Here is a 27,244-nt window from a genome sequence, read left to right as displayed (position 1 = left end):
TATTGGGGTAAGCTTAGTTTTCAAGTTGTATAATTTGTAACCTTTTTTAGCCAATGGATATCCCAGAAAAACACAAGGGTCAGCTCTAGGTTGGAACTTATCCCTATGGTATTTAGGGACTGAGGCAAAACATAGACAGCCAAATATTTTAATATGGTTATAAGAAGGAGGTTGTCCAAAAAGTAGCTCAAAAGGTGTTTTGTTGTTAAGAAGTTTAGAAGGGAATCTATTTATAAGATAGGTAGTTGTAAGCACACAATCACCCCAGAATCTAATAGGTAGGTGAGAATGAAAGAGTAAGGCTCTTGAGGTTTCTAACAGATATCGATGCTTCCTTTCAACCACATCATTTTGTTGTGGTGTGTGAGAGCAAGAAGTTTAGTGGATTATTCCATTTTCAGCAAAGAACTCACTGCCACAATTACTAGACCCAAGCTCAAATGCATTATCACTTCTAATGGTTTGTACAACAGATTGGAATTGTGTTTTGATCATGGAAATGAAAGCTTTGATAAGAGGAAAGACATTGCTCTTGGACCTCATAAGGTGAGTCCAAGTAGCTCTAGTGAAGTCATCAACTATTGTTAGGAAATACTTAAACCCATTATGAGTAGGAGTTCCATAAGGACCCTAGGTATCCACATGTATAAGTTGAAAAGCATGTGTAGTTTTAATAGAACTATCAGGAAAAGGTAACCTATGTTGCCTTGCTAATGGACAAACAATACAAATGAAAGGCTGTTTAGTGGAAAATTTACAAGGTATATGAGAAATTTCTTTCATCCTAACAAAAGGTATATGCCCCAGTCTATTATGCCATAACATCTCCATTTTATTAAATTCATAATGGTATGTACAATGAGAACAAGAAACAGAATCAGAAGCTAATGGAGAATGGTATTTACAAGGAACATCTTCAACAAGTAAATGGGCAGTTATAGAACAAGACTAACATGTTGTTGCATGAGATTGAAGAGAAGGGGAGGACTGCACAAGCCTATAAAGACCATCATCCAATTTACCAATTTTCAGTGGCCTCTTCAGTGAAGGGGCCTGTATCAAGCAGGAAAACTTAGTAAATAGGACAATAGAATCTAACTGGCAGACAAGTTTGGATACAAACATAAGGTTGTAATGAAAACTAGGAATATAAAGGACATGATGCAATGTGAAGCAAAGGAATTGAATGGAACCAGTACATGTTACCTTGACCTTATAACCATTTGGCAAAGTAACTAAGTATGGTATGATTAATGGTTTAATGTCAAATAAAAGGTCTTTATTGGAGGTCATGTGGTTAGTGGCCCCAGAATCTATAATCCAAATGCATTCATCTACTTTAGTTAACATGCAAACACCATAAGATACATCTTTTAGACAACAGGGTGGAGAGAAAGTACCAGCAAAGTTGGCAGATGCCATGAGGCTGGACTGGGGCTTGTGACTCTGAAATTTGTGTCTGTTGAAGCAGAATCATAAGTTGTGAATATTGATCCTTGGTTAACCCAAGAATTAAGGACTCTGACTCAGAAGACCCTTCAGCCGGAGAGTGAGAACTCTCAACAGTATTCTGAAAAACAACAGAATTTGGATATCCCTGCACCTCAACATTTGCAGCAGTCCTCTTACCCTTTGTAAATTTGAAACCTGGTGGGAACCCATGGAGCTTATAATATTTGTCAACCAAATGTCCAGGCTTCTTGAAATACCTACACACTATATTTGACTTGTTGAGATCAAAGTTGACTCTTTGATTGAACTGTTTAAGAGGGGCAGGTGTCCCTAAGAACTTGTTAGTGAGATGGGCATTGAAAGAGGCTGAATCAGTACGGTATTGGGATGGTGAGGACACTTGTCTTTGTCTCTCATCCTGAAGCAAGATGTTGTAGGCAGTGTCTCAAGATGGAGGAGGCTGCATCATGAGCAGATTACTCCTAACTCCAACATAAGTGTCATTAAGCCCCATGCGAAAGTGATGCAATTTGTTCTCATCATCTTCTATTTGGAGCTCAGACTTGGCAGCACATGTGCAAGAACTACCACGAGATGCACGTATGAAGCCCAATTCATCCCACAATCTCTCTAGCTTATTGAAGTAAGATGCTATATCTAAAGATCCTTGACTAGTGGATGCTAACTCTTGCTTTATCTCAAAAACCTTGGCACCATTGACAGTACCAAAACTTTTGTTAAGCTGAGTCCAAATACTTTGGGCAATGTCAGAGTACTGGACACTTTCAGCTATGTCTGGTGTAAGGGAGTTGGTCAGCCAAGATATGACCATATTGTTACACCTATCCCACTGCCTAAATTGAGGAGAATTTTCAAGAGGTTTGAGAACTATTCCATCAATAAACCTTATCTTATTCCTAGCAGATAGGGAGACAATCATATTTCGCCTCTATCCACCAAATCCAGTCCCAGAAAAATGATTACTAACCAAGGAAACTCCCAGGACATCAGAAGACAGGAGAAACAAGGGACTCGAAGGGTCAGGTATGAAATTAGCAGAGGAACTAGCAAGTACCGAATCAGCAGCAACATTAACCATTTTTGGAGTTCAATTACTCAGTCAGAAAATTTATAGAGTTCAACCACAGCACATGCAGTCATATGTCTTCACCACAATCAGTATCTAATAGATTCAAACATAAAAAATTAGCTAGATAAGAGAATACCCTTCGTCTTTGTGACCGAAAGACGGTAACGGCCTTGAACTTGAAAGGAATCAAGCCCTAACAACTGGAAAATGAAAAATCCGGAGGAATCGACTTACTTCCACGTCAATCCGATGAATCTCAGGTACGACAAACCTTTAAAGCTAGCGATTGCGGAAGGAGACTCAATGAAATTAGAAAACCCTAAATTTCTCAGCGAGCAAGAAAACTTTGATGAAAATAGGTAAGGGTAACATCGCAAGGAAGCTGTTGAGGAGTAGGAACGGAATCTCCGCTATGATACCATGTGAAAACATTGATTTCCATGGATTGATCGAAATCTATGTCAAACTTTTGAAGAAATAACGAGAGAAGACAAAAGGAGAGTTCTTCATTTCACAATCTGAAAAAGAGAAAAATGATTTCTGTGTCTTTTAGAAGAGTCCAAAGTTCTGCTATATACAAAAGTGGGCTAACTACCGAAAAAGGCTAACTACTAAAGAATGATAAAAAAATGGGCCTCACTAAATAAGTGGGTTGATATAAATAAATACAACAAATGGACTTCTTCTTTTATGTGGGGTGTGCCGCAACAGTGTTGTGGTCCAACTTCTTAACTCCAACAGTCAATTTTAAAATTCTTTAAATAAAATTATGCAAAATAAATAAATAATTAAATAAATAAACTCTCAGTGATGTTGTGCTTTGAGTGAGTCCATTTGGCACAAATAATCATTTGGATACCAAACCTTAATGTTAATTTATGAAGTGGGGAAGGATTGTGTTAGGTGTAAGATTAATTATATTGAAGACATTGACACAACCATTTGCGCTAGGCTTTTTCTTTTTGTTTCTTTTTTCTGATAACATCCTATAAAACACTTGAGAAGGGACCATTTGAGGTTTTTTCCATTGGATCTGCAATTGCATTAAAGTTTTCTTTAGTCATGAAAAATTAATACAAGTCGTTAAATTGCCATTCAATTATTGAGTTAACTATCGACCTCAAATTTAGCACTATTTAAATAAAAATAATACTCTATTCGGTCCACAATAAATGATCAATTTGCTTTTGACACGCTCATTAAAAAAATACTAAATTCTATAAAAAAATATTTAGTATGACTAAACTACCTTTAATTAAATATTTAATGTGAGGAGTAAGAAAACTTTTTTGAGATATGTACATAAGGGTAATTTTGTAAAAACAAATTGAATTTTTTCTTGATTATATAAATGGACACTTATTTTGACCAAAATAAAAAAAACAAATTGATCACTTATTGTGGACCGGAGGAAATAATGTTTAATAGAGTTATTTTCCTTAAACACTAAATTGGTCTAGCTTGGTCGCCTTGATTGTTTTCAAACAAATCTAATGTTTGACCAAGCCTTGCCAACCGATAATAGTTGAAGGTCAAACGGAGTAATAGGGAGAGGAGATTGATATATGACAACTTCACTTGACCTATAGATAGTGCATCTATACTTTTCTTTCCTTTTTTTATTGTTATGGGATTGACAAGAGAGAGTTGCTTCAGTGTTAAGCACCATCCACTTCTAACTCTGAGATTACGGGTTCGAGTTTATCAAGGGAATAAAGTGAAAAGCTCTTGGAGTTTGAGGTCAAAATGTGGGTTGCGAGTGGGCCAGTGCTCATTCTCCCTCTTGATCTTAAGTTTTTAAACCGGTTTGTATTCCACAAAGTGTCACTAGTCCAAGCAGTGGCAAATGCAGTCTTGTGCTGCTGGTTTAACCGAATTCAGTATTTTAATTACAAAATTCAAATGGTTTCAATTTAATGTATTTTAATATATATAATTTGTATTAATAAACTTGATATAAATTGTTCTAGGGTTTGATAAACGACGGAGCTCGAGTGATCGGTGTCGTCGGAGTTCCGCCATTCGGGTGCTTGCCGGTGGTCATCACGATATATTCCGGCGGTGCACTTCAACCCCGCCAATGTGTTGAGTCGTACTCTGCCGTTGGAAGAGAGTACAATTTGCTTCTTCAACATTTGCTAAAGAGTATGCAAATTCATGACACAAAACTATTCTACGTCGATATCTACAATCCTTTAAACGACATGATACGAAATTCAACTAAATATGGTGAGCGCCCAAAAGTTTTCCATTTTGGATTTACTAACTAAATAGATACATCAATAGCATATACGTACTATCAATGTATCACTGGATCAATTTAATCAGCCGTAGTTCTTAATCATCAATTTACTAATTTCACTTATTATAACTAGTTATATGTGGGGTGGATATAAACTATAAGTTCCGGGTTCATCTAAACTCTTAGACATTATGTAGGCGTGGTTCGGGACATGTATATGTGTTAAAAAATCATTAAGTAAATGCAATATAATTAATTTTGCACATAGTAGATCAAATAGGTTGATGGTGTATAAAATCCCGAACCAACAACAACAACAATAAACCCAGTATAATCTTACAAATGGGATCTGAGGAGGGTAGTATGTGAGCACGTGATTTTTGCCCTATATGAATTACTCCTACAAATTCAAAACAAAATAATTTTTCCATTGTTTGCAATTTTGTGGATTTTTGTGGCATTTTCTGTTAATTGTTTGCATTTGTCTGTGCATGTTTATTCTATTTAATTAATGAAAATATAAAAATATGTTGCAATTGCATTTAGGATTTAACTTTGCACTTTTGAATTAAGTAGTAAATTAGTTATTTTATAAGAATTGGAAAATCGCAAAGTAGTTATTTTTGCATTTTTAATTTTAATTTTTGAACTTTGGTAGTTTTTCCTTTAATTTGGTTTAATTAATTGTGGTAATTATTAGTTAGAGTTAATTAATTCAATGTGGTAGGGTTAATTTGATTTAGGATTTAGTTTGGGTTTTATTTGAAAATTTTTTAATTAAAAGAGTTTGAAAATAAAAGAATTAATTTGGAAAGGAATGAAAAGAAAAAGAAAGAAATCAGTTTTTGGGCCAATTCCATGCAAATTCCGTAGGCCCAAACATTTTGTCCTGAGACCCGTCCAAATTGAAGCCCTGACCCGCCCCTAACCCGGCACGAACCAAACGACGCCGTTTTGCTATCCCCAGATCTGAACCGTTGATCTCTTTCAATCTAACGGACAAGAACTGAGGATCTTTTAGTATATAATGGTCCGAACCCTTACCCCCCCTCTCTCATCGTCTCTCTCGACTCCACCCCTTCAGAGACAGAAACCCTACCCGCCGCCCCTAATTCCCACCGCCTTAACCTTGCGGCGTCATTACCAAATGACCCCAAATCGATACCACATAATCACCTCACTCCTCTCTTTCCAAATCCACCCTCCATGTCCTTCGAATCCCCCCGAATCCCATCGAATCTCGAATTTAAGGTCAGAGCTAGAGGTCCCCAGGAACCAAAATTGCTCCGCCTTTAATTCTGTGATTGCATGTTGTTGTTTTGGACAATTTGAACCGAAATGGGTTTTTTTTTTGGTTGTTCCCGATGGGAACAATCATTTGACACCTATTTTTGGATTAAATCGGAGGAGTCGTTCCCGATTCGGAGCAGCCATGTCGCTTGATTAGGTATTTGCTCTTCCCTTTTCTTTTTTCTTCCTTCATTCTCTCACCTTCTTGCTTTGGAAGCTTCCTGACCTTGTCAAAGTTTTCATTCCTTTTGATTCTCTTCTTCAAAAGAACGAGTTCATTTTAATCTCTGAGTTTTATTAAAGGGAAAATCAATTGTTGACACTTTGTTTTAAGATTGGTCTTAAGTGCTTTTAAAGAAAATCGATTGTTTTTAGAGTTCCTTTTATTTGTTTGTCTGAAATTGCTTAGTCTGTTAATTAATAGTTTAGTTAATTCCGTTGCTGTTGGTTTAATTGATTAGTTCAGATTTTTTTAGAATGTTTGGTTCAAGTGTGTGTTCTTCTGTCGCTTACAAAGGATTTGAATTAAGTTGTTTGGGCTATGGGTTTGCACAAAATTAATTATGTGCAATATAATTAATTTTGCACATAGTAGATCAAATAGGTTGATGGTATATAAAATCCCGAACCAACAACAACAACAATAAACCCAGTATAATATCACAAATAGGATTTGATGAGGGTAGTATATACGCAAACTTACCCTTACCTTATGAAGGTAGAGAGACTATTTTCAATAGACACTCGGTTCAGTATAATCCTAAACCAATCATATAAAATTCAATTCTTGAATCCACCCTCAATTACATAAAATTTGAGTTTATAGTATAAAAATTCTTCTATAAGTTAGACTCTTCCTCTTTCTATTTTGGTCTTTTATTTCAAGGATACTTCATTTGTTTCATCTTGGCCCATCCAACTTTTCCTAATTAAGAAATTAATTTTGTAGGTTTTACTGAAATTACCACGGGCTGTTGTGGAAGTGGATTTATTGAAACTTCAAGAGCTACTTTCATTAATAGCACACTATTAAAAATATAATACAAAAGATTAGCATTAATTAATGATTAACAAATATGGCAGTAAAATATTTATACATATAGCAGATTTAATTCAATTCAAATCAGCAAGAATCAAGCTGTTTAAAAAGGCAGTCCTAGTATTTAATATATTTCCCTATTTTTTCTGTCCATTCTATACCATGTTTTATATTTTTTTTAGAAACCAATCCATTCCATAAGAGATTTTTCTTTTTCATACATGGACCTTTTTATATAATGTAATGTAGCAAATTATACATCTTTATATTCTAACAAAATAAAATACATATATTTACGAAAAAATTATAATGTATGTTTGTGGTGTATATACATTATAAATCATATATTATTTTAGGAAAATTCATATATATATATACATATGTTGTTTATATATGTCTTTATATTTAATTATATATCATCGATCCATTCCATAGTAATTTTTTTCGTTTTTACACATGGACCTTTTTTATTGAACTTAATCCTAGCAAAATTATATATTTGTATATTCCAATGGAATAAAATACATATATTTCGTGAAAAAAATATAATGTATGTTTATGGTATATTATAAATCATGTGTTTTTTTAGGAAAAATTATGTATATATGCATATCTTATTTATACACTTATTTATATTTAAAGAGATATTATAAATATGCCATTTATATTTTGCACTAATATAACATGCATATTTGTACAAATTATCCGTATATAAATAGTATATGTGACATATTTTTTTCTTCTATATACATATTAGTGGCATACTAATATTTTAGATTAAATTTTATGTAAGGTATATGCTAGCAATATACTTTGAATAATATCAATATAATAATGTAGTATGATGTATATGTAAGTTATATATGTGGTATGTAGTATGATATATATATATAAGTTATATATGTGGTATATATATATATGACATATTGATGGAATATTTACATTATAAATTATCACAATATAATATACTTGAAATATATTAAATATATATTTTTAGTTAAAATAAAATTATACAGAAAAAAGTTTAAAATAAAATTGTACAGAAAAAAGTTTAAAACTCAAAAAAGAAAGAAATACTAAAATTCTCATTGTGTAGAGAGAATTATTTTTGAGATATTCTTCTTTCAGAATCTTTGATATATTTGGGTAAGTGTTATTTATGGAAGAGAAAAAAGAAGTTATAGAAGAGTGAGAGAAAAGAAAATGTAGTAAAAAGTGTATTAATGTAGAGGAATCCCTTAGTTAATGGAGTTATCAAAATGAAAGTGCCAAAAAGGTAAAAAAAAGAAAAAAGAAATGCTATTTTTAGAATAAACAAAGTCTACTATCATTTATGATAATAATTTTTAAAAAAGGACCAAGCATGTAAAAATCTCAAACTTGAATCCTCTGCAATCCAAAGTCAATTGTTTGCAATAATCCTTCACAACATATATTTTGGGATTCAGTCCACCCAACTCAAGTTACTTATTACACTTTGTTCCAGGCCTTGCGTCCTACACTTGATTTTGCTATCAAACAATAAATAATATTTTTGTGAAGAATTAGTAAAGAGAAAACAAGTAATCAGAAATTATTATGAAACATGTATTTCCAAGTGTGGATGATTATGGTTGACATACTAATTTCTGATTCTTCTCCCTTTTATCTCCTTTATTTATTTCCACCTTTATAATTTTATGGAATATATTGCTCACAATGAAATCCTGAAGTAGATAAGTAACAAATACTGGCACCGAATTGCACAAGCACCTAACTTAGAAAATAGAAGAAAAAAGTGAAAACGTATGATCATTTATATCTAACCATGAAAGTAGCAAAAACTTATATAAATTTTATTTCATAAATTTTAATGATTTTGAATTTACGATCAAATTGAAGAAATTCAATTCTCGAAATTCAAACAGTTACATAAGTTGGGACAGGGAGAATAACATATCTTGTTCTAGAATCAAAAGTGCACCAATTTCGATAACTACAAGGCCTATTAATGCTCCAATGTATTATTTAAAGGAATTTTTACATTATTCATATACCATATAGTAAACTATATTACCCTTTATGCTTAATTTTTAATATAATTACCTTTTATATACCTAATTATCATTTATGTACCCTTTTAGGATTTTAATGGTATTAATTAGTCTCCTAATTTTACTCAACCGTATATTCCCACTCCCACAAGTTTCTCTCTCCAAATCCCATCACCTCACTCACGTATCAAATCACACCCATGATTTTCTCTTCAATAACCTACGATTTCCTCTTCTAAAACCAGCGAAAATCTGTAACCCTCCACAATTGACAACCATTAAAAAGTTTTGAAACTTTGAATTCGAATTTAGGTTTTCAAAAGACATTGTTTGTTTGGATTGGATGTTGTTGCAAAGAATTGAGAATTCTCTCTACGTCTCTCTCTATCTCTCAATCCCAAATTTCAGTAATATAAGAGGAAAGGAAAAGAGAGCAGCAATTCCACCATTGACAGCCATTAAAAAGCTTTGAAGCTTTGAATTCGAAGTTGGGTTTTCAAAAATCATTATTTGTTTAGATTGGGTATTATTGCAAATAATTAGAAATATGGTTTGGAGTTTATATCTCAATTTTGAGAGGTTTTGGTGAAGATTGGACTTGGTTTTGGCTGAATTTCAAATTGAAACTCGAAGAAGAAGAAGAAGAAGAAGAAGAAGAAGAAGAAGAAGAAGAAGAAGAAGAAGAAGAAGAAGAAGAAGAAGGCATGACATACATTATATTGCAGAAATTGTAGAAAAATTGTAGATAAGTTATATAATATATAATATTAGTTGTATGAAATTTATTTTTACTATGTATAAATCAGATACAAAATATACAAAAGACATATTGTATAAATTTTGTATAAAATCTGTATGTAAGTTTTATGTTATTGTAGTTGTATTTAACTGGGTGGAAATAATATGTGAAAATTGTAGATAAGTTATATTCCTCTATAACGGGAGATGTTGGCATATCAAGTAACTTTAGTGTTCCAAACGAACATGCATGAAAATAAAGATAAATTCTGTTATGAACAGTTTGTAGAAATTTTGTAGATAATTTATAGAAACATTGAAATTCTGTATTTTCATATTAATTTTTCAAATGATATGTAGCTTTATTGTAGAATAATGTAGAAATTTTGTAGACATTGTGAAAATTCATACTGATATATATATATATTTACTCTGATATGTAGTTTATTTGTAGATAAAATGTAGATAAAATGTAGGACATTTATATACAACTAGAATTTGATATAATGTGTAACAGTACAAAGATGCAACTGTGTTCTTATTGGTGATACTCAATTCCATATTGAAATCGTGAACAGTTATACATAGCAGATATGATCCTAAGTTTTTGTTTTTTCAAATTTCATACATAGTTAAATGAATAAAAAATAAATAAATAAACAACAGAATACAATTTTTCTATAATTTTTCTACAATTTCTGCAATATAATGTATGTCATGTCGTCTTCTTCTTGCTTCGTGTTTCAATTTGAAATTCAGCCAAAACCAAGTCTAATCTTCACCAAAACCCCTCAAAATTGAGATATAAACTCCAAACCATATTCCCAATTATTTGCAACAACACCCAATCCAAACAAATAATAATTTTTGAAAACCCAAATTCGAAATTCTCTAAATCTCCCATAGCTATCCTAATTCCCATTCAGTTGTAGCATAATTGGGATTTGGACATAAATGTGTTTGTTGCAGAAGAATTATAGAAGATTTAGTCATTTTCGATTTGTGAAATCATAAAAAATGATGAAACATGAAGCGGGATCGTCCTATTTTTGTTTTCTAAGAAGTTAACTTGTCAAAGAGAATTAAGCTGTTGGAAAAAAAAATTAGAACTCAGCTAATATGTGAACTGAGATAACGAGAGAAACTTAGCACCTTGGTGATTCATGTGTCATTGAACACAACAACAACAATAACTACCCAGTAAAATCCCACAAAGTGGGGTCTGGGGAGGGTAATGTGTACGCAGACCTTACCCCTACCCTGATAGGGCAGAGAGGCTGTTTCCGATAGACCCTCGACTCAGAATCATGTGTCATTGAACACGTTTTTGGAAATTTGCAATGATTAGTTTATGCAAAATTAACTCTGAAACTTTTCAAATTACACCACGAAAATCGAAATCTCGGCAGTATTTGTGGTTTTGTGACTCTAGGTTTCTTGATAATTGATTTTGCTTGAAGCTTTCAAACTCCATGAAGGAAGAAAATAAGGAAGCCTACAGCTACAATGATTCCTTATTTAATGAATTGTCTATATTTTGTAGAAATACTATTAGCATGGCATGTAATATGCAAATTATGAACATATTTGGTAATATAATTTCCTATATGGTATATGTCACGACCCATTTCCGTAATAGCTCATGAAGGCGCCCGACACCATTGCCAGGCAAGCCAACGCGGAAACATAATTAAATTCTTATATTACTTTTATCAGAAACAAGTAAAGCAGATGCTCCAATTTAGATTTAAACTCAGAAGTATATAACCCAATTATACAATCCAGAGTAAATGTCTACTAATGTGTGTGCCAAGACCTGGTGTCACAAGTATAGGCATCTAGTAGAATATACAAAAGAATGTCTCTATCCTACTGTCTGAGATAGAAAAGACAGCAAAAGTAAGAAAAGACTCCATCCGGCTGCTGAACGGCATAGGAAGGAAGCAGCTTACCGTGGAAGTCCCGGTCACTAAATCAGGGGCGCGCACCAGACTGGTAACCGGATATACCTGCCTCAGATCTTGTACAATTAAGTACAGAAGTGTAGTATGAGTACATAAACAATATGTACCCAGTAAGTATCCCATCTAATCTCGAAGAAGTAAAGACGAGAGGTCGACTTGATACTTACTAGGGTCAAAATAATATGATAAAGTGTTATGCTAAGCATGGGGATCACCAGTAATCAACAGTTTATAACGAAAAGCAATAATCATGTTCTTGACCATATTTCAGTTAGCCATTTACATTTCAAAATACTTAACAAAACAAGTCATGTATAAGATTTCGCATAAATATCATGCGCACATTATGCCGAGGTCGACGGCCCGCTCCAACAGAAAATAAACTGTGCATTGCCGAGGGTCGAACGGTGCAAACCATAGATGCATCTATTTATACCGAGGCGATCGACCCGATCCATAAATGTCAAGAAACATCAAGAATACATACAAAGGCGCATTTATATACAAATAGATTCTTGCAAGAGTTCAAAAAGTTCACATGTTCACCTTTATTTCTTTCCAAGTCTCTAACATATCATAAATGATCACATTAGCAAGTTAATATGGAGATATTCACAATTTAGGCATGATGTGGGTCCTAATCTACCCAAGCAATTAACGTCATAGTAGCTACGCACGGAATCTCGTCACCTAGTGCATACGTAGCCCCCGCATTTAGTAGCAATTTTCTCAATTATTATACCTATGGGGACAATTCCCTCTTACAAGGTTAGAAAGGAGACTCACCTCACTCCAAACGCACTTCCAAATATCAAGAACAAGTCCAAGCCCTCAATTCGGAGCCGAACAATCCCAAACTAGTTAATAAAGTAAGAACTAGTCAATATAGACTCACAAGATTGAATTCTAACTATTTAAGCAATCTCCCAACCTTTTACACAAGTTTCTTAAATTCCGACCCCGGGCCCACGTGCCCGGATTCCGAGATTTTTCGAAGGAAGTTGTTCTCTACAACCTAAGGATCAATAATATATGATTCTTAATTCATTTCATAACAAATTTCGTGGTTAAATCTAAATTTTATTAAAACCTTAGGTCTTGCTCTAACCCCTTGATTTTTGCCTAATTTCTAGTGTTTAATCAATCTAATATTCAAGTATTAAACTAAAGATGGATGAAATAAACTTACCTCACAATGCTAAGTGGAAGTCTTCTCTCCAAAGCTTCTAAAATCGCCAATGGAAGAGTGTATAAGTGATAAAAATGGTATTGAACTCGTATTAAATGAACCTCACTGCCCAGCGATTTCCGCATCTACAGTCAGGGGACCGCATCTGTGGTCCCGCATCTACGAGAATTAGACCGCATCTGCGAAAAGGGGAGGGAAAGCTGGTACCGCATCTGCGGTCTCAGGGCCGCATCTGCGGAGCCGCATCTGCGGTCTCAGGGCCGCATCTGCGGAGCCGCATCTGCGGTTTCCTGGCCTGGCCACCTGGGCCGCTTCTACGATGGAAGAACCGCACCTACGGTCCCGCATCTGCGGTCCAAGAACCGCAGATGTGGTTATGACAAAACAGCAATCCTTCAGCCCTTTTCCAAATTTTCCACTTCACTCGAGCCTCGTCCGTTTGACGCTCGGGGCTCCCGGGCCCCACCCGAACATACTGACAAGTCTGAAATCACGAGACGAATATACTCGAATCTTTGGAACACCCGAAACAACGCCAAATCTAGATATCATCCCCTAAATCCAGATGAATCAAACTTATGAACTTCATGTTCTTAATTTCCCTCTAACGGGCCAAAACGCCCTTAAACTACTCGGATTGACACCAAAATTTTCAGGCAAGTCTTAAATGATATTTCGGACCTGTACCAGGTTTTGGAACCAAAATACGAGCCCGATACCTAGGAAATCAATGATTACTTAGTTTCTTTAAATCCTTAAAACTTCAAATTAACAATTTCTAATAAAAATTCATTACTCGGGCTAGGGACCTCGAAATTCGATCCTAGGCATACGCCCAGGTCCCATATTTTTCCACGGACCCTCCGGGACCGTCGAATCACGGATCCGGGTCCGTTGCTCAAAATGTTGACCAAAGTCAAACTTAGTCTTTTAAGAGAATCTTAAAGAATCAAATGGACATATTTCACTCAAAACTCTTCCAATTCCCGAATCGACCATCCCCGCAAGTCGTAAATTAGCTAAAGCAAGAACGAAAAGTTTTATTTAAGGGAACGGGGTCTTAGAAGGCAAAACGACTAGTCGGGTCATTACATTCTCCACCTTTTAAACAAACGTTCGTCCTCGAACAAACATAGAAAAGTACCTGAACTGCTGAATAAATGGGGATATCTGCTTTGCATGTCCTCCCCGGACTCCCAGGTCGCCTCCTCAACTGGTTGGCCCCTCCACTGGACCCTCACCACAGAAATCCTCTTGGACCTCAACTGGCGATCGTGTCTATCAATAATGGCAACTGGCTCCTCCTCGTTACCCAAACTCTCATCCAGCTAGATAGTACAGTAGTCCAACACATTGGATAGGTCAGCGTGATACTTCCGAAGCATCGATACATGAAAAACTAGATGAACTCCCGATAAGCTGGGGGGTAAAGCAAGCTCATAGGAAACCTCCCCAACTCGCCGCAACACCTCAAAGGGACCAATAAACATTGGGCTCAACTTGCCCTTCTTCCCGAACCTCATAATGCCCTTTATTGGTGAGACTTTCAAGAGAACCTTCTCGCCAATCATAAATGATACGTCACGTGCCTTCTGATCCGCGTAACTCTTCTGCCTGGACTGAGCTATGCGAAGCCTCTCCTGAATCAACTTTACCTTATCCAAGGCATCCTGTACCAATTCTGTACCGAGTAACTTAGCCTCACCCAGCTCAAACCACCCAATAGGAGAACGACAACGTCGACCGTATAAAGCCTCGTACGGAGCCATCTCTATGCTAGACTGATAGCTGTTGTTGTACGCAAACTCCGCTAAAGGCAAGAACTGATCCCACTGCCCCCAAAGTCATCACACATGCTCTACGCATATCCTCTAAAATCTGAACCGTCTGCTCCGACTGCCCGTCGGTATGAGGATGGAATGCTATGCTAAGCTCTACATAGGTCCCCAACTCACTCTGAATGGCTCTCCAGAAATGGAAAGTGAACTGAGGACCTCTGTCTGATATGATGGAAACAGGCACACTGTGCAACCGAACTATTTCCCGAATATAAACCTGAGCATACCTCTCCGTTGTATAGGTAGTCACCACTGGAATGAAGTAAGCCGACTTGGTCAACCTATCCACAATGACCCATACTGAATCAAATTTCCGAAAAGTCCGCGGCAACCCAACTACGAAATCCATGGTGATATGCTCCCACTTCCACTCCGGAATAGGCATCTTCTGAAGTAGTCCACCCGGCCTCTGGTGCTCATACTTGACCTGCTGGCAATTCAAATATTTAGCCACATACTTCACTATGTACTTCTTCATTCTCCGCCACCAAAAATGCTGCCTCAAGTCACGATACATCTTCGTGACACCCGAATGAATGGAATACCGCGAACTGTGGGCCTCTTCTAGAATCCTCTCCCTCAGACCATCAATATTAGGAACACATAGACGGCCCTGAAGCCGTAAAACACCGTCCTCACTAATAGAAACCTCCTTGGCACCTTCCTGAAGTACCGTCTCTCTGAGAACCGCCAAATGTGGATCATTGAACTGCCGGGCCTTGATCTGCCCCAATAAAGAAGACTGAGCCACCACGCACGCAAGAACTCGGCTGGGCTCTAAAATGTCCAACCTCACAAGTCTGTTAGCCAAGGACTGAATGTCCAAAGCTAGTGGCCTCTCCCCTGCTGAAATGAATGCCAAACTATCTATACTCTATGCCTTCGTGCTTAAGGCATCCACAACCACATTTGCCTTGCCCGGATGATAAAGAATGGTAATGTCATAATCCTTCAGCAACTCAAGCCACCTGCGCTGCCTCAAATTAAGATCCCTCTGCTTGAACAAATGCTGCAAGCTGCGATGATCAGTATAAACCTCACATGACACCCCATACAGATAATGCCTCTATATCTTAAGGGCGTGAATAATCGCGGCCAACTCTAGATCGTGCACATGATAATTCTTCTCGTGAACCTTCAGCTGACGCGAAGCATATGCAATAACTTGGCCCTATTGCATCAATACACATCCCAAGCCAATGCGTGAAGTGTCACAATATATTGTATACATCCCCAAGCCGGAAGGCAATACAAGAACTGGTGTCGTAGTCAAAGCTGTCTTGAGTTTCTGGAAGCTCTCCTCACAATCATCGGACCAACGGAATGGAGCACCCTTCTGGTTCAATCTTGTCAAAGGTGATGCAATAGATGAAGGCCCTACACGAATCACCGGTAATAACCTGCTAGCCCTAGGAAGCTCCTGATCTCGATCACTGAAGTAGGACGTGGCCAACTCTAAACTACCTCAATCTTCTTGGGATCCACTTTAATACCCTCTCCTGACACAACATGCTCTAAGAATGCCACTGACTTTAGCCAAAACTCACACGTGGAGAACTTAGCATACAGCTTCTGCTCTCGCAAGGTCTGAAGCACTACTCTCAAATGTTGCTCGTGCTCCCCCAGGATACGTGAGTATATCAAGATGTCATCAATGAAGATGATGACAAATGAATCAATATAAGGCCTAAATACCCTGTTCATCAAATCCATAAATGTTGTTGGAGCATTAGTCAAGCCAAAGAACATCACCAGAAACTCATAATGCCCATATCTAGTCCGGAATGCAGTATTCGAAACATCTGAGTCCCGAATCTTCAGCTGATGATACCCTGACCTCAAGTCGATCTTAGAAAACACCCTAACACCCTGCAACTGTCGAACAAATCATCGATACGAGGCAACAGATACTTGTTCTTGATGGTGACTTTGTTCAAATGGCGGTAATCAATGCACATCTGCATAGTCCCATCCTTCTTCTTTACAAATAACACTGGTGCGCCCCAAGGCGATACACTGGGCCTAACAAACCCCTTCGCCAACAACTCCTCAAGCTACTCCTTAAACTCCTTCAATTCTTTAGGAGCCATACAGTACGGTGGAATAGATATAGGCTGAGTGCCTGAAGCCAAATAAATACAGAAATCAATATCACGATCCGGAGGCATGCCAGGAAGATCAGAAGGAAAAACATCGGCAAACTCTTGGACTACTGGTACCGAATTAATCGTCGGAGAATCTGCGGTGGTGTCTCAAACATAAGCTAAATAAGCCAACACCCCTTCTCGACCATATGCCGAGCCTTTAGGAAAGAAATAACCCGACTAGGTGTATTAACTGTGGAACCCTTCCACTCCAACCTCGTCAACCCTGGCATCACTAGTGAAACAGTCGTGGCATGGCAATCTAGGTCGGCGTGATATGGAGATAACCAATCCATGCCCAGGATGACCTCAAAATCGATCATATCAAGCAACAGAAGATCTGCTCTAGTCTCGAAACCACAGAAGGTGACCACACAGGACCGGTAGATCTGATCCACAACCACAGAATCACCCACAGGAGTGGACACATGAATAGGAGTGCCCAAAGGCTCAAGAGAAATAACCAAGAAATGAGCAAACAGAGATGATACATATGAATAAGTAGACCCTGGATCAAATAGTACCGAAGCATCCCTACCATCGATGAAAATAATACCTGTGATGACGACATCTGAGGCTAATGCATGTGGCCTGGCCGGAAGGGCATAGAATCTGGCTGGAGCGCCGGCTGGCTGGCCTCCACCTTACTGAGCAGTAGCTGGCTGACCTCTCCCTGCCTGGCCTCCACCTCTAGGACGGCCTCTACCAGCCTGCCCTCCACCTCTAGGTGGCTGGGCAGCTGGTGCTCAAATCGTGGGCTGCTGACCCTACTGCACTGCCTTGCCCTGAAGTCTGGGGCAGTATCTCCTCATGTGACCATGGTCTCCACACTCAAAATAACTACGCGGTGCAGTGACCTGCTGCCGTGATGGCTGACTCTGAAAACCCGTAGATCCATTGGAAGAGGCCTGGATAGCTGGTGGGAGGTATGAACTCTCCGACATAGCACTGAAATAGGAACTAAAAGAATCTAGAGGACCTGAATACCCACTGGAGGAACCCTGAATAGCTGGCGGGCGATAAGAACTCTCTGGCATGATGCTGAAATAGGGGCGCACTGGAGCACCCCGAGCAGGTGGTGGTGCTGAAATGGGGGTCTGCTGGGCTGACCCCTCCCAAAATGAACTCTACCCCTAGCCGGGGCGCCTCTGAACTCTCCGAAGAATCTAGCCCTCTTATCTTGCTGCATCTGCTTTCTACCCCTCAGACTATATCCCTCAATCCTGCGAGCAATCTCAACCACTAATTGATAACCTGTACCCATCTCTACCTCTCGGGCCATACCAAATCGTATAGTGGGGTGTAACCCCGCAACAAATCTCTGCACTCTCTCTGCATATGTGGGAAGTATCATGAGTGCATGGCAAGATAACTCAGAGAACCTCACCTCATAATCGGTTACCAACATCTGGACCTACTCAAGATGCTCAAACTAATACCACAGCTTTTCCCTCTCAGAGGGTGGAATGTACTGATCCAAGAATAATTATGTGAACTGACCCCAAGTGAGGGGAGGAGAACCTGCTGGCCTGCCAAGAGCATAGGTCTGCCACCATCTACGGGCCCTGCCCTCCAGCTGAAAAGTAGTGAAGTCAACTCCATGTGACTCCAATATCCTCTTGTTGTGCAGTCTGTCCCTGCACCTGTCGATAAAGTCCTAGGCATCCTCATGTCGCTCACCCCCGAATATAGGAGGGTGAAGTCTAGTCCATCTATCCAATAACTTTTGTGGGTCACCGTCCACAGCTGGTCTGGGCTGGGGCACCACTGCTGCGACAGGCTGGGCCCCATCTACGGGTAGTGCACCCGGAGTTTGATACACTGCGGCTGCATGACCTGGAGCTTGAGCAGTATGGGTCTGTGCTCCACTTCCTGCCTGTGAGGTAGCTGGATCTGCTAGAAATAAACCAGCCTGAGTCATAGAATCCATGAACCGTAGCATGCGGCCCATGACCTCCTGAGATCCCGGTGTTGTCATAAAATATGCCGGGGTTGGCTCATCTGCGGGCACCTCGCCCTGCTCCTCGATGATAGGATCTCCCGTAGGATCTGCTGGTGGTGCTACTGGAATAGCTTTGGGAAGCCCTTGTCCCCTACCACGGGTCGGTGCCCTCCCCCGGCCTCTGCCTCGGCCTCTAGCAATGGGGGGAGTGTGAGCATGTGATTTTTGCTTCACGGAAGCTATTCCAAAAGAAATCGAAAAATAAACAAAATAAATTACCTTCGGGTACAATTTTGGGAATGTGCGTGACATTTTGATAACTGTTCTGCCCGTAAATGCTCGCCTTGCTATAGTTAAAAAATACAAAGATACATGTTGCTTGAATCTAGGAATAAATGTTACATTTAGGAAATAATTAACTATAATTTGGTTTTTAAAAGCGAAAATCACAAAAATACGCATTTTTGTTGTCATGGTAATTTTTATTAAAATGTTTTAATTCGTGTGATAATTGTTGTTAGGTGGTAATCAATATTTGTGTAGTTTAAATTTTTGTTTTTAAGAATTTTTGTTAATTATAAAGGAAAATTATACCGGATTTGGGCCAAAAATCCAATTGAAAATCAGGCCCAATCCCTTGCATTGATCTAGTCCAGTCGCCTGACCCCTTAGACGCACCAAACGACGCCGTATTGGCATCACCTTTTCGAGCCATTGATTGATTCAGAGGAACGGCCCAGATCAGGCCAATCACTTACCCAAACGACGCTGTATAGGGCCGTCTAATCTCAACCGTTAATCCAATCCCATCCAACGACCTCAGGCCATTCCCATATGCCCGACCCGTTTAACCCCGGACCAGCCCGACCCTCTTTTAGGTGGAACGACACCGTTCCTCATTAAGTGAAAGATCCTGGCCCTCGATCTCACTTCATCCAACGGCCCGGATCTAACCACCCACTACGTATATAAACTCAAACCCTTACCCCATGCCCCCATCCGAACACCCCCCTTCATCGTCCCAAACCCAAACCCAAACCCAGACCTCCCAAACCCTAGCCGCCCTAAGCTTCCTTCACCTGAAACCCGGCGGCATCTACGCCGCTGGTCACCCCTCTAACACCATAGCACCTCCTTCACTCCCTGAACCCAAATCTGTTACCCCCTTGCCTCGAATGATCCCCCTTCATCTCGAATCTTGATTTGAAGATTCGAGCAAAACCCCGATCTACACCAACCCACCCCAGATTCACACTAGTTATTACCCTAGCCTCACTCGTGACCAAACTAAGCTTGGTTTGGTCCGAATCTACCCACAAATCCTCAAGCCCCAAATCGGACCGATTCGAACCCTAGAACACAAGAACCTTGGAATCCGGCCAGTTTAACAGAGGGTTGGGGTCTAATAGACCTTAATCGAAGGGTTCTCGGTTAAGAACACCTCGATTAAGGTCTGTTCAACCCCAAGATGGGCAAATCCAGTCAAAGTTGGGGTCGTTTGTTGTTAAGCTTTCAGAGTGAGTTCCCTCTTTCCTTTCTCTTTTTGTTTAAATGTTGCTTGAGTTTGTCAGCATGTTTAGTCAGTTTGTTTGTTATTTCTATTTTTCTGTTAGTTGTTCTCCATCTTTGTAAGACCTTTTATTCGGTCGATTGTTATTCTGTTTATGTTTTGAATGCGTATGGTGATATACATGTTCGAGTTAATTAACGTCGTCGAATAGATAATTCATATAGATTCCCATTGTCGTGCAAAGTTGTTGAAGGCAGTTGATGCCCCGTTCGTGTTGTTTGTTGGGTCGACTGATTATTCCATGTCATAATTAGTATAGTCGATTAGATAAATGATGTCGATTAGTTTCATAAGATTGAATGTACAAAAATTCTGATTTTTGTATAGCTTCATATGACTGATCGAATCATTGTCGTTGGTTGATTGCTTGACATTATCTTTGAATGGATTGTAGCTGCACTATAATAGCTAGAATTCAGTTTGGGGCAGCTTGAATTTGAACTTGCAGAAGTTCAAAATGTCCTACTGTTGCAGTGGGGTAATACAGTAATAATTGGGAGCTAACAGGGGTAGTTTGGGGTGGGAAAAGAGCAGAAATGAGTAGTTTAAGATGGGCTGACAATAGGGTACTAAAATAGCATTAAACTAATACAATAGTGGGAAACAAAACTTGATAGCATGGGGTTAATTTAAAGGCTGTCAGCTGCCCATACCATTGAGGCACAAAACACTTGTTAATGGGAAATAAAGGGGTATGGGCAGAGTTGAGGGCTGGGGAAACGAGGTAGTCTGGGGCTGGCTTGTATTTAGCCTATAAATAGGCTCATTTAAGGTGGAGAAAAGGGTTAGACATCAGAGTTTAAGGGCAGAAAAATCAGATATTAAGGTAGAGGAAAAAGACTTCAGAATTGAAAAGGAAAGGAACAAGAGTGTGAGGGCTGTTTGATCCTCATTCTAGGTTAAGCTTTACATCAAAAGCTTCAACTTGTCTTTGACTTTGAGTGTTTAACAAAAATCAGAAATCCCTGTTGCTTGCCCCTGTTTAGTTTTATGCTTGCTGAGTACTGTTCCATTAGGTTACTCCTGGTTTTCTGTTTTTGGTTCAAACCTGTCGCTGGTTTCCCTGTTTGGTTGTCATTGGATTTTTCTGGCTGGGGTTTGTCTTTTGGTTCTTGAATCTGCTTGTTGGGTTTGTTTGGTTGCTGAGTGCTGCTTGTGTTGTTGCTGCACTGCTGCTATCACTGCTGACTTCTTTTCCACTGTATCTTTGTTCTTCTACCAGGTACACAACTTTATCATGGCTGTTGTAGGTCTGAAAATTTGAAGCATGATATAAGATGAAGAACTGAAATTTTAACGTTTGGTTTCATGTATTCTTAAATTTTAAGTTGTGTAAAAGGATATATAGTTTCATTTGTTAGAAGCATGTAGTAGTTTTGCTATGTACAATTGAGTATCAAGCCGTAATAGTATATAGAACTCCTCGCATATTATTCTACAAGAACCAATAATGTAATGATAGCATTCTGTTATTTCAGCACATTTCTGTGCAAAGCATGTTTCAAATACGTATAAAGGCTTTAGGCTAATTAATCGGTAGTTTAAACTGTTTTAATTAACATGTTTGTTTATTTAGAGGCATAAAAGGAGTTTTGTAGTTGTTGATTCCATTTCCGCCTTATTGTGAATACTAAAAATGTAAAAGTAAGCCGCAGGTCGGACGTAAAAAATATATATATAGAAATGGCCCCGGTCCAGTTCCGTGCCCGGTATGCTGGACCTGGGCCCCCAAAACTGTGCTAGCCCCCATGTTCCCGTCTATCTTCGATGTTAACTACTTAGGTTCGAAATTTCTTTTAATAATAACTCTCAAGCATGTAAATAAATTAGGTATCTTTTTCTTTCATTATTAGAGACAAATTCAATAGAAAACATAGCCACTATAGGACGACCTTTTAAATAAAACGAGACGAGCCTTGCCAAACAAAAATGCAAGTCGCGGGGCCCTCAATAATTGATCAAAATAAATACTTAGAATTTTGGATGGACTGTTTAGTGAATTTCACTGTTTTCCCCAAAGATAATAACGCGCTAGACTCTTTAGGCGCGATATAATTAATCTTACCTTCTTAAAACTCGGGTGCGCATTTCATGCGACCCAAATCCAAATCCCAAAACATTGAATAAAAATGTGTTCCAGATTGCGGGTGCATTTCATGTGACGTAATCCAAAGACATGTTTTAAACGATGTTCACATTCTTTTTTTTTAAAAAATATAATAATAAAAGCGGTAAAGAGTTAAAACTTGCACATGAGCGCATAATTGTATAAAATCAGATAAACAAGCCGAATATGACAGTTGAGCGACCGTGCTAGAACCACGGAACTCGGGAATGCCTAACACCTTCTCCCGGGTTAACAGAATTCCTTATCCGGATTTCTGGTTCGCGGACTGTAATACAGAGTCATTCTTTTCCTCGATTCAGGATTAAATTGGTGATTTGGGACACCCTAAATCTCCCAAGTGGCGACTCTGAAATAAACAAACAAATCCCGTTTCGATTGTCCTTTAATTGAAAAAACTCCTTCACCCCTCGCGGGGGGCAGAAAAAGGAAAAAGGAGGTGTGATAGCTCTGGCGACTCTGCTGGGGACGACGACCCAGAACCACTAGTTCAGGGTTAGAAATCGAGCTTAGAATAAATTGTTATGTTTAGCTTTATCTGATTTTGTTACATGATCTGTGCTTAATGTGCTAACTAACTGCTTTTACCGCTTTGATATTTTGTGAACTGTATATAAATTGTGCCGAAACCCATATCCTCTCTGAGTCTTCTGAATCATGAAGAAGGGTGTACTTCGTACGACTTCTTTTCTGTATAGTGTCAAATCCCAATTTAGAACGAGGTTCAGACAAATTGCTAAGCCGGTGAAGCTTCTGTATTCCCGGTACACTGCCCCCCCTCGGCACGAGCTGTCCGCTCGGGTAAGCCAGGTCTAGAACAAACACCCAGGTTCTGAACCTAGTATAACAAAGCCACATGCCGGATCTCTAGTAGGAACGCTTATCCGCATCATGTGCATTTTTGACTTAGGGGACTCAACACAGGGGTTGGGTCCGTCTAGGAATAGGAACCTGAAACAGAAAAGACCATCCTGATGCATCTTACTCAACGCTGTGCATTTATTTGTTTGGACTTGCATGACGACCGACTTTGAAAAAAAAATAACAGCTTATAGGGTTAATCTTCTGTTGTGAAAAAAAATAATAACAATGTCCAAATAGTGTCAAACTCTGACAAAATTTGGAGAAAAATATGTTTAATATAGTTGTTTTATTCAAAAAAAAGTATCATTTTTAGTTTGTCCGATCTGCAGAAATGGAAGAATGAAATAATAACTTATTCTGTTATGGGAAAAAAGTCTTGATTTTTGTTTTAGTTTATTTGTCAATAGAAGCGAAAATAGGTTGTTTTTTAATCTTTTTTTAAAAAAAAATAATAATAATAAAAAAAAATAAAAAAAATCAAGGTAATAGTTTTGCCCTTATTTTCATTTTTATTTTGCTTAAAGTACTTCAAAATAGTTTGTTTAATTGGACGAACTACGCCGGTTTGATTCTCACCAGGTGTGAGATACGTAGGCAACCCTCATCGGGTCCAACCTCCCCTTTTGCTAAAAATAACCAAAACATGTCAAATGTTAATTTCATCAGAAAAATAAATCAAGTCAGGCTGTTTCGCCATAAATAGCCGAGTATTCCCGAAAGGGACGCCGGAAGGCTGAATTTGCACAAAAAACGGCCATTTTTGCGATTTTGACTGGTAGACCCACACAGCCTTAAAATCTTCGTCCCTGAAGTGCTGAAAGGCCGTATTTGAAAACCGAGTCCTTCATCTTCAAAATTCAAAAAAATCGAATATTGATAGTTCTGTTTTGAGTCTAATAAAAGTTTTCTTTCTTTAATTACCTTAATAAATGTGCAGGATGAGCACAAATCGAAATGAACCGTTCTCAATCTTTAGCGAGGTCCCTCTGCAACTCCACATATGGTGGAATGATCTGGAAGCGGATAGTAAAGAGATAGTGGGAATAGTATTGGGAGGTTTTGTCAATCTGCTGAATATCAAGCCAAGGACAGATATCCTCGAAGCTCTAATACCATTCTGGGACCCAACCCGCAATGTATTCCGTTTTGTTGACTTTGAACTTTCACCTACACTAGAGGAAATCGCCGGATATGTGGGGTTGAATGGGAAACTAAGAGGGCAGTATTTACTTTCACCAAGACCAGTATCTCCGCACGCGTTTTTGGATTTGCTAAGCATTAGTCGGAAGGTGCAGAATGATGATTTGTCGAGAGGATGTTGTGCTCTCCAATTCTTGTATCAACGGTACGGAACTCCTCAGGGTTTTGAAGAACCAAACCTTGGATTAATTCATGCTGGGAACAGAAACAAGTGGGAAGCAAGACGTACTTTGGCATTTATCACAACATTCCTGGGAGTCATGGTCTATCCCCGCAAAGATAAGAAAGTAGAGATAGGCCTTGTAGGGATGGCCGATGTTGCAATCAAAAGAACTGACAGTACTGTGGTTCCTTTGATTTTGTCCGAAATCTACCGAGCTTTAACTATATGCCGAGAAGGAGGCAAGTTCTTCCAGGGATGCAATCTGTTACTCCAGCTATGGATGCAAGAACACCTCCATCACCGAGCGGGATACATGAAGCACGGGTTGACTGAGAGAAACTGTATCAGCGGCTTTGAGAAACGAATGACAGGCGTCATATTTCCCGAAGGTGTCGAAGCATGGCTTACACGATTGAGGTCAACAACAGCCGACCAAATTGAAAGCATTTGGGTGGCTGACTGATACTGAGGTAATATACATGGCGGTCGAGGAATGTCATATTCTTTTGATGGGACTTCGCAGCGTCCAACCATATGATCCTCATCGGGTATTGCGCCAGCTAGGAAGATTTCAAGTAATTCCCACTGATGAAGATCTAAGCAAGCACGCCATTGAGCTGAGCCTAGGAGTCGTATTTCCCGAAGGAAAGATTAGAAAGCTGTGGCACGAATGTAGATTCTTGGAGCCCAAGACTATGGTTCGAGAACTGGCTAAGGGTGAGGTAGACCCAAAGTACTATGTTTGGTTCGAGAGAAGCTTCCAGATTTGCCAGAGACCTGCTAAAAGAGCTCACGTCCAACAAGTTACGGATGATTCGCAGGAGCAGTGGGGCTGGTTAAGGAGGGAGGAAGGCTATCGGGCTGAAATCGGGAAGCTAAAGCGACAAGTTGAAAGGCTTACATTTGAGAACAACGTGTAAGTCGCCTCTGATCAGGGTGAAAAGAACAAATTAGCCAAACAAAACCAGACACTGAAAGCCCGCATTCGCCAAGTCAGTAAGAGTAACAGCGACCGACAGAAATGTCGCTCCGACGAAAGATTGATAGCAGAGTTGAGAAATCAAGTCAGCAAAAGCCGAGAAGAATTAGAGAGATCGAAAGCTTGCATAGCAAGAATAAAGGTCAGATGGGCAAAAGGTACAATGTCCCGGAGGAAGCATCTTCAACAAGTCATAAGGGATTCTGAAATGAGCATCGGGATATTAAGGAAAACGAACTCCACTCTTCAGGAGTGGATCTTCAAACAAGCACGAGATGCCCAAGCTGACAGAAGGCTTTGTTATGATGCGATGACCAGAATGGAAAGACAAATGGAGAAGTTCCAAGATCGACTCGTCAACAATGCTCAAGCACTGGGATTAAAGAACCGGCGAATAGAGCAATTGTTCGTTGAGAGGGACAACATTCGAGGAAGGATTGATGAGATTGGGCACTACATCTACATGAGATGCCTAGCATGTGAGCAAATACCTCGGGATACCCTCCTTACTTCCATCATGGGATACGCCCACCAGATCATGAATGAGTTGAAGAGCTTGCAGAGAGGCCTTACACCAAAGTCTGCGGAAAGGCCGAACGATGCCTCGTGAGCCCCTAATTTGGAATTTTAATGTATCCCCAGTTCGAGTCTTGTTTGTTGGCTTTATTGTCTTCCCATATGTTGTTTTCTTTTTCTTTTCATCAAGTCGGGTTAAGAACTTTGGAATATGTACTATTGTTGTTCTTTGTTTGAGATAAGTAATTTGTAATAGAACATTTTGGTGATGAATTGAATGATTCCAACAGAATTTTTGTGTCTTTACTTTGTGGCAGAACTACGCCCGGTCTAATTCACGCGGGGACGTGATACGTAGGCAATCCACATAAGATTCGACCGCCACTAAAAAGAAAGGAAAAGGAAAAAAAGAGAAAGAAAGAAAAGGAAAAGAGAAAAAAAAGAGAAAGAAAAGGAAAGAATAAATGGAAAGAAATACAGGGGTTCCCAAAGCACTTTAAAGGTGCAAATAAGCAAGCCGGGATGACGCATGTGTTTGAAGCAAAGCATGTTAGAAATGGTTAACTGCCTAGGAACATTGCATCTCCAATGTGCTATTATCAAATCTGTTAAACTCTAACGCTAACAAGTTTGTTGTTTTCCACAAATACCAGACAGTTAGTTGTTAAAGCATTCTGGCAACACACCCTTATCAAACCAGATCCAAAGGACCAGTACCAACAAGCATGACTACTTTAGAAAATAGTACCGAGGAAGAAAGGCCGGTAAGCCAGTTGTTGAAAGAAGCGATGGCGAAGATAGAAAGGATGGGACTGGAGATGAATGCAATGCAGTTAGCTTTGGCCAAACCACAAAAGAGCCCTGAA

At 38.9% G+C, this 27,244-nt stretch overlaps 1 protein-coding gene across 1 annotated transcript; it reads right to left on the bottom strand.

The window, feature by feature from the left end:
* Positions 1-2,609: 2,609 nt before the first annotated feature.
* On the bottom strand, positions 2,610-14,806 carry LOC138874717 (uncharacterized). The gene is made up of 3 exons (XM_070153494.1): positions 14,594-14,806; positions 14,182-14,365; positions 2,610-2,635 (listed from the first exon to the last, which is right to left on the bottom strand). The coding sequence occupies exons 1-3, from the start codon at positions 14,804-14,806 to the stop codon at positions 2,610-2,612; spliced, it is 423 nt and encodes a 140-aa protein (XP_070009595.1).
* Positions 14,807-27,244: the final 12,438 nt, after the last annotated feature.

Source organism: Nicotiana sylvestris, chromosome 8 (assembly GCF_000393655.2).
Source record: "Nicotiana sylvestris chromosome 8, ASM39365v2, whole genome shotgun sequence".
Taxonomy (NCBI): Eukaryota; Viridiplantae; Streptophyta; class Magnoliopsida; order Solanales; family Solanaceae; genus Nicotiana; species Nicotiana sylvestris.
This window is presented reverse-complemented; position numbering and strand designations above follow the sequence as displayed.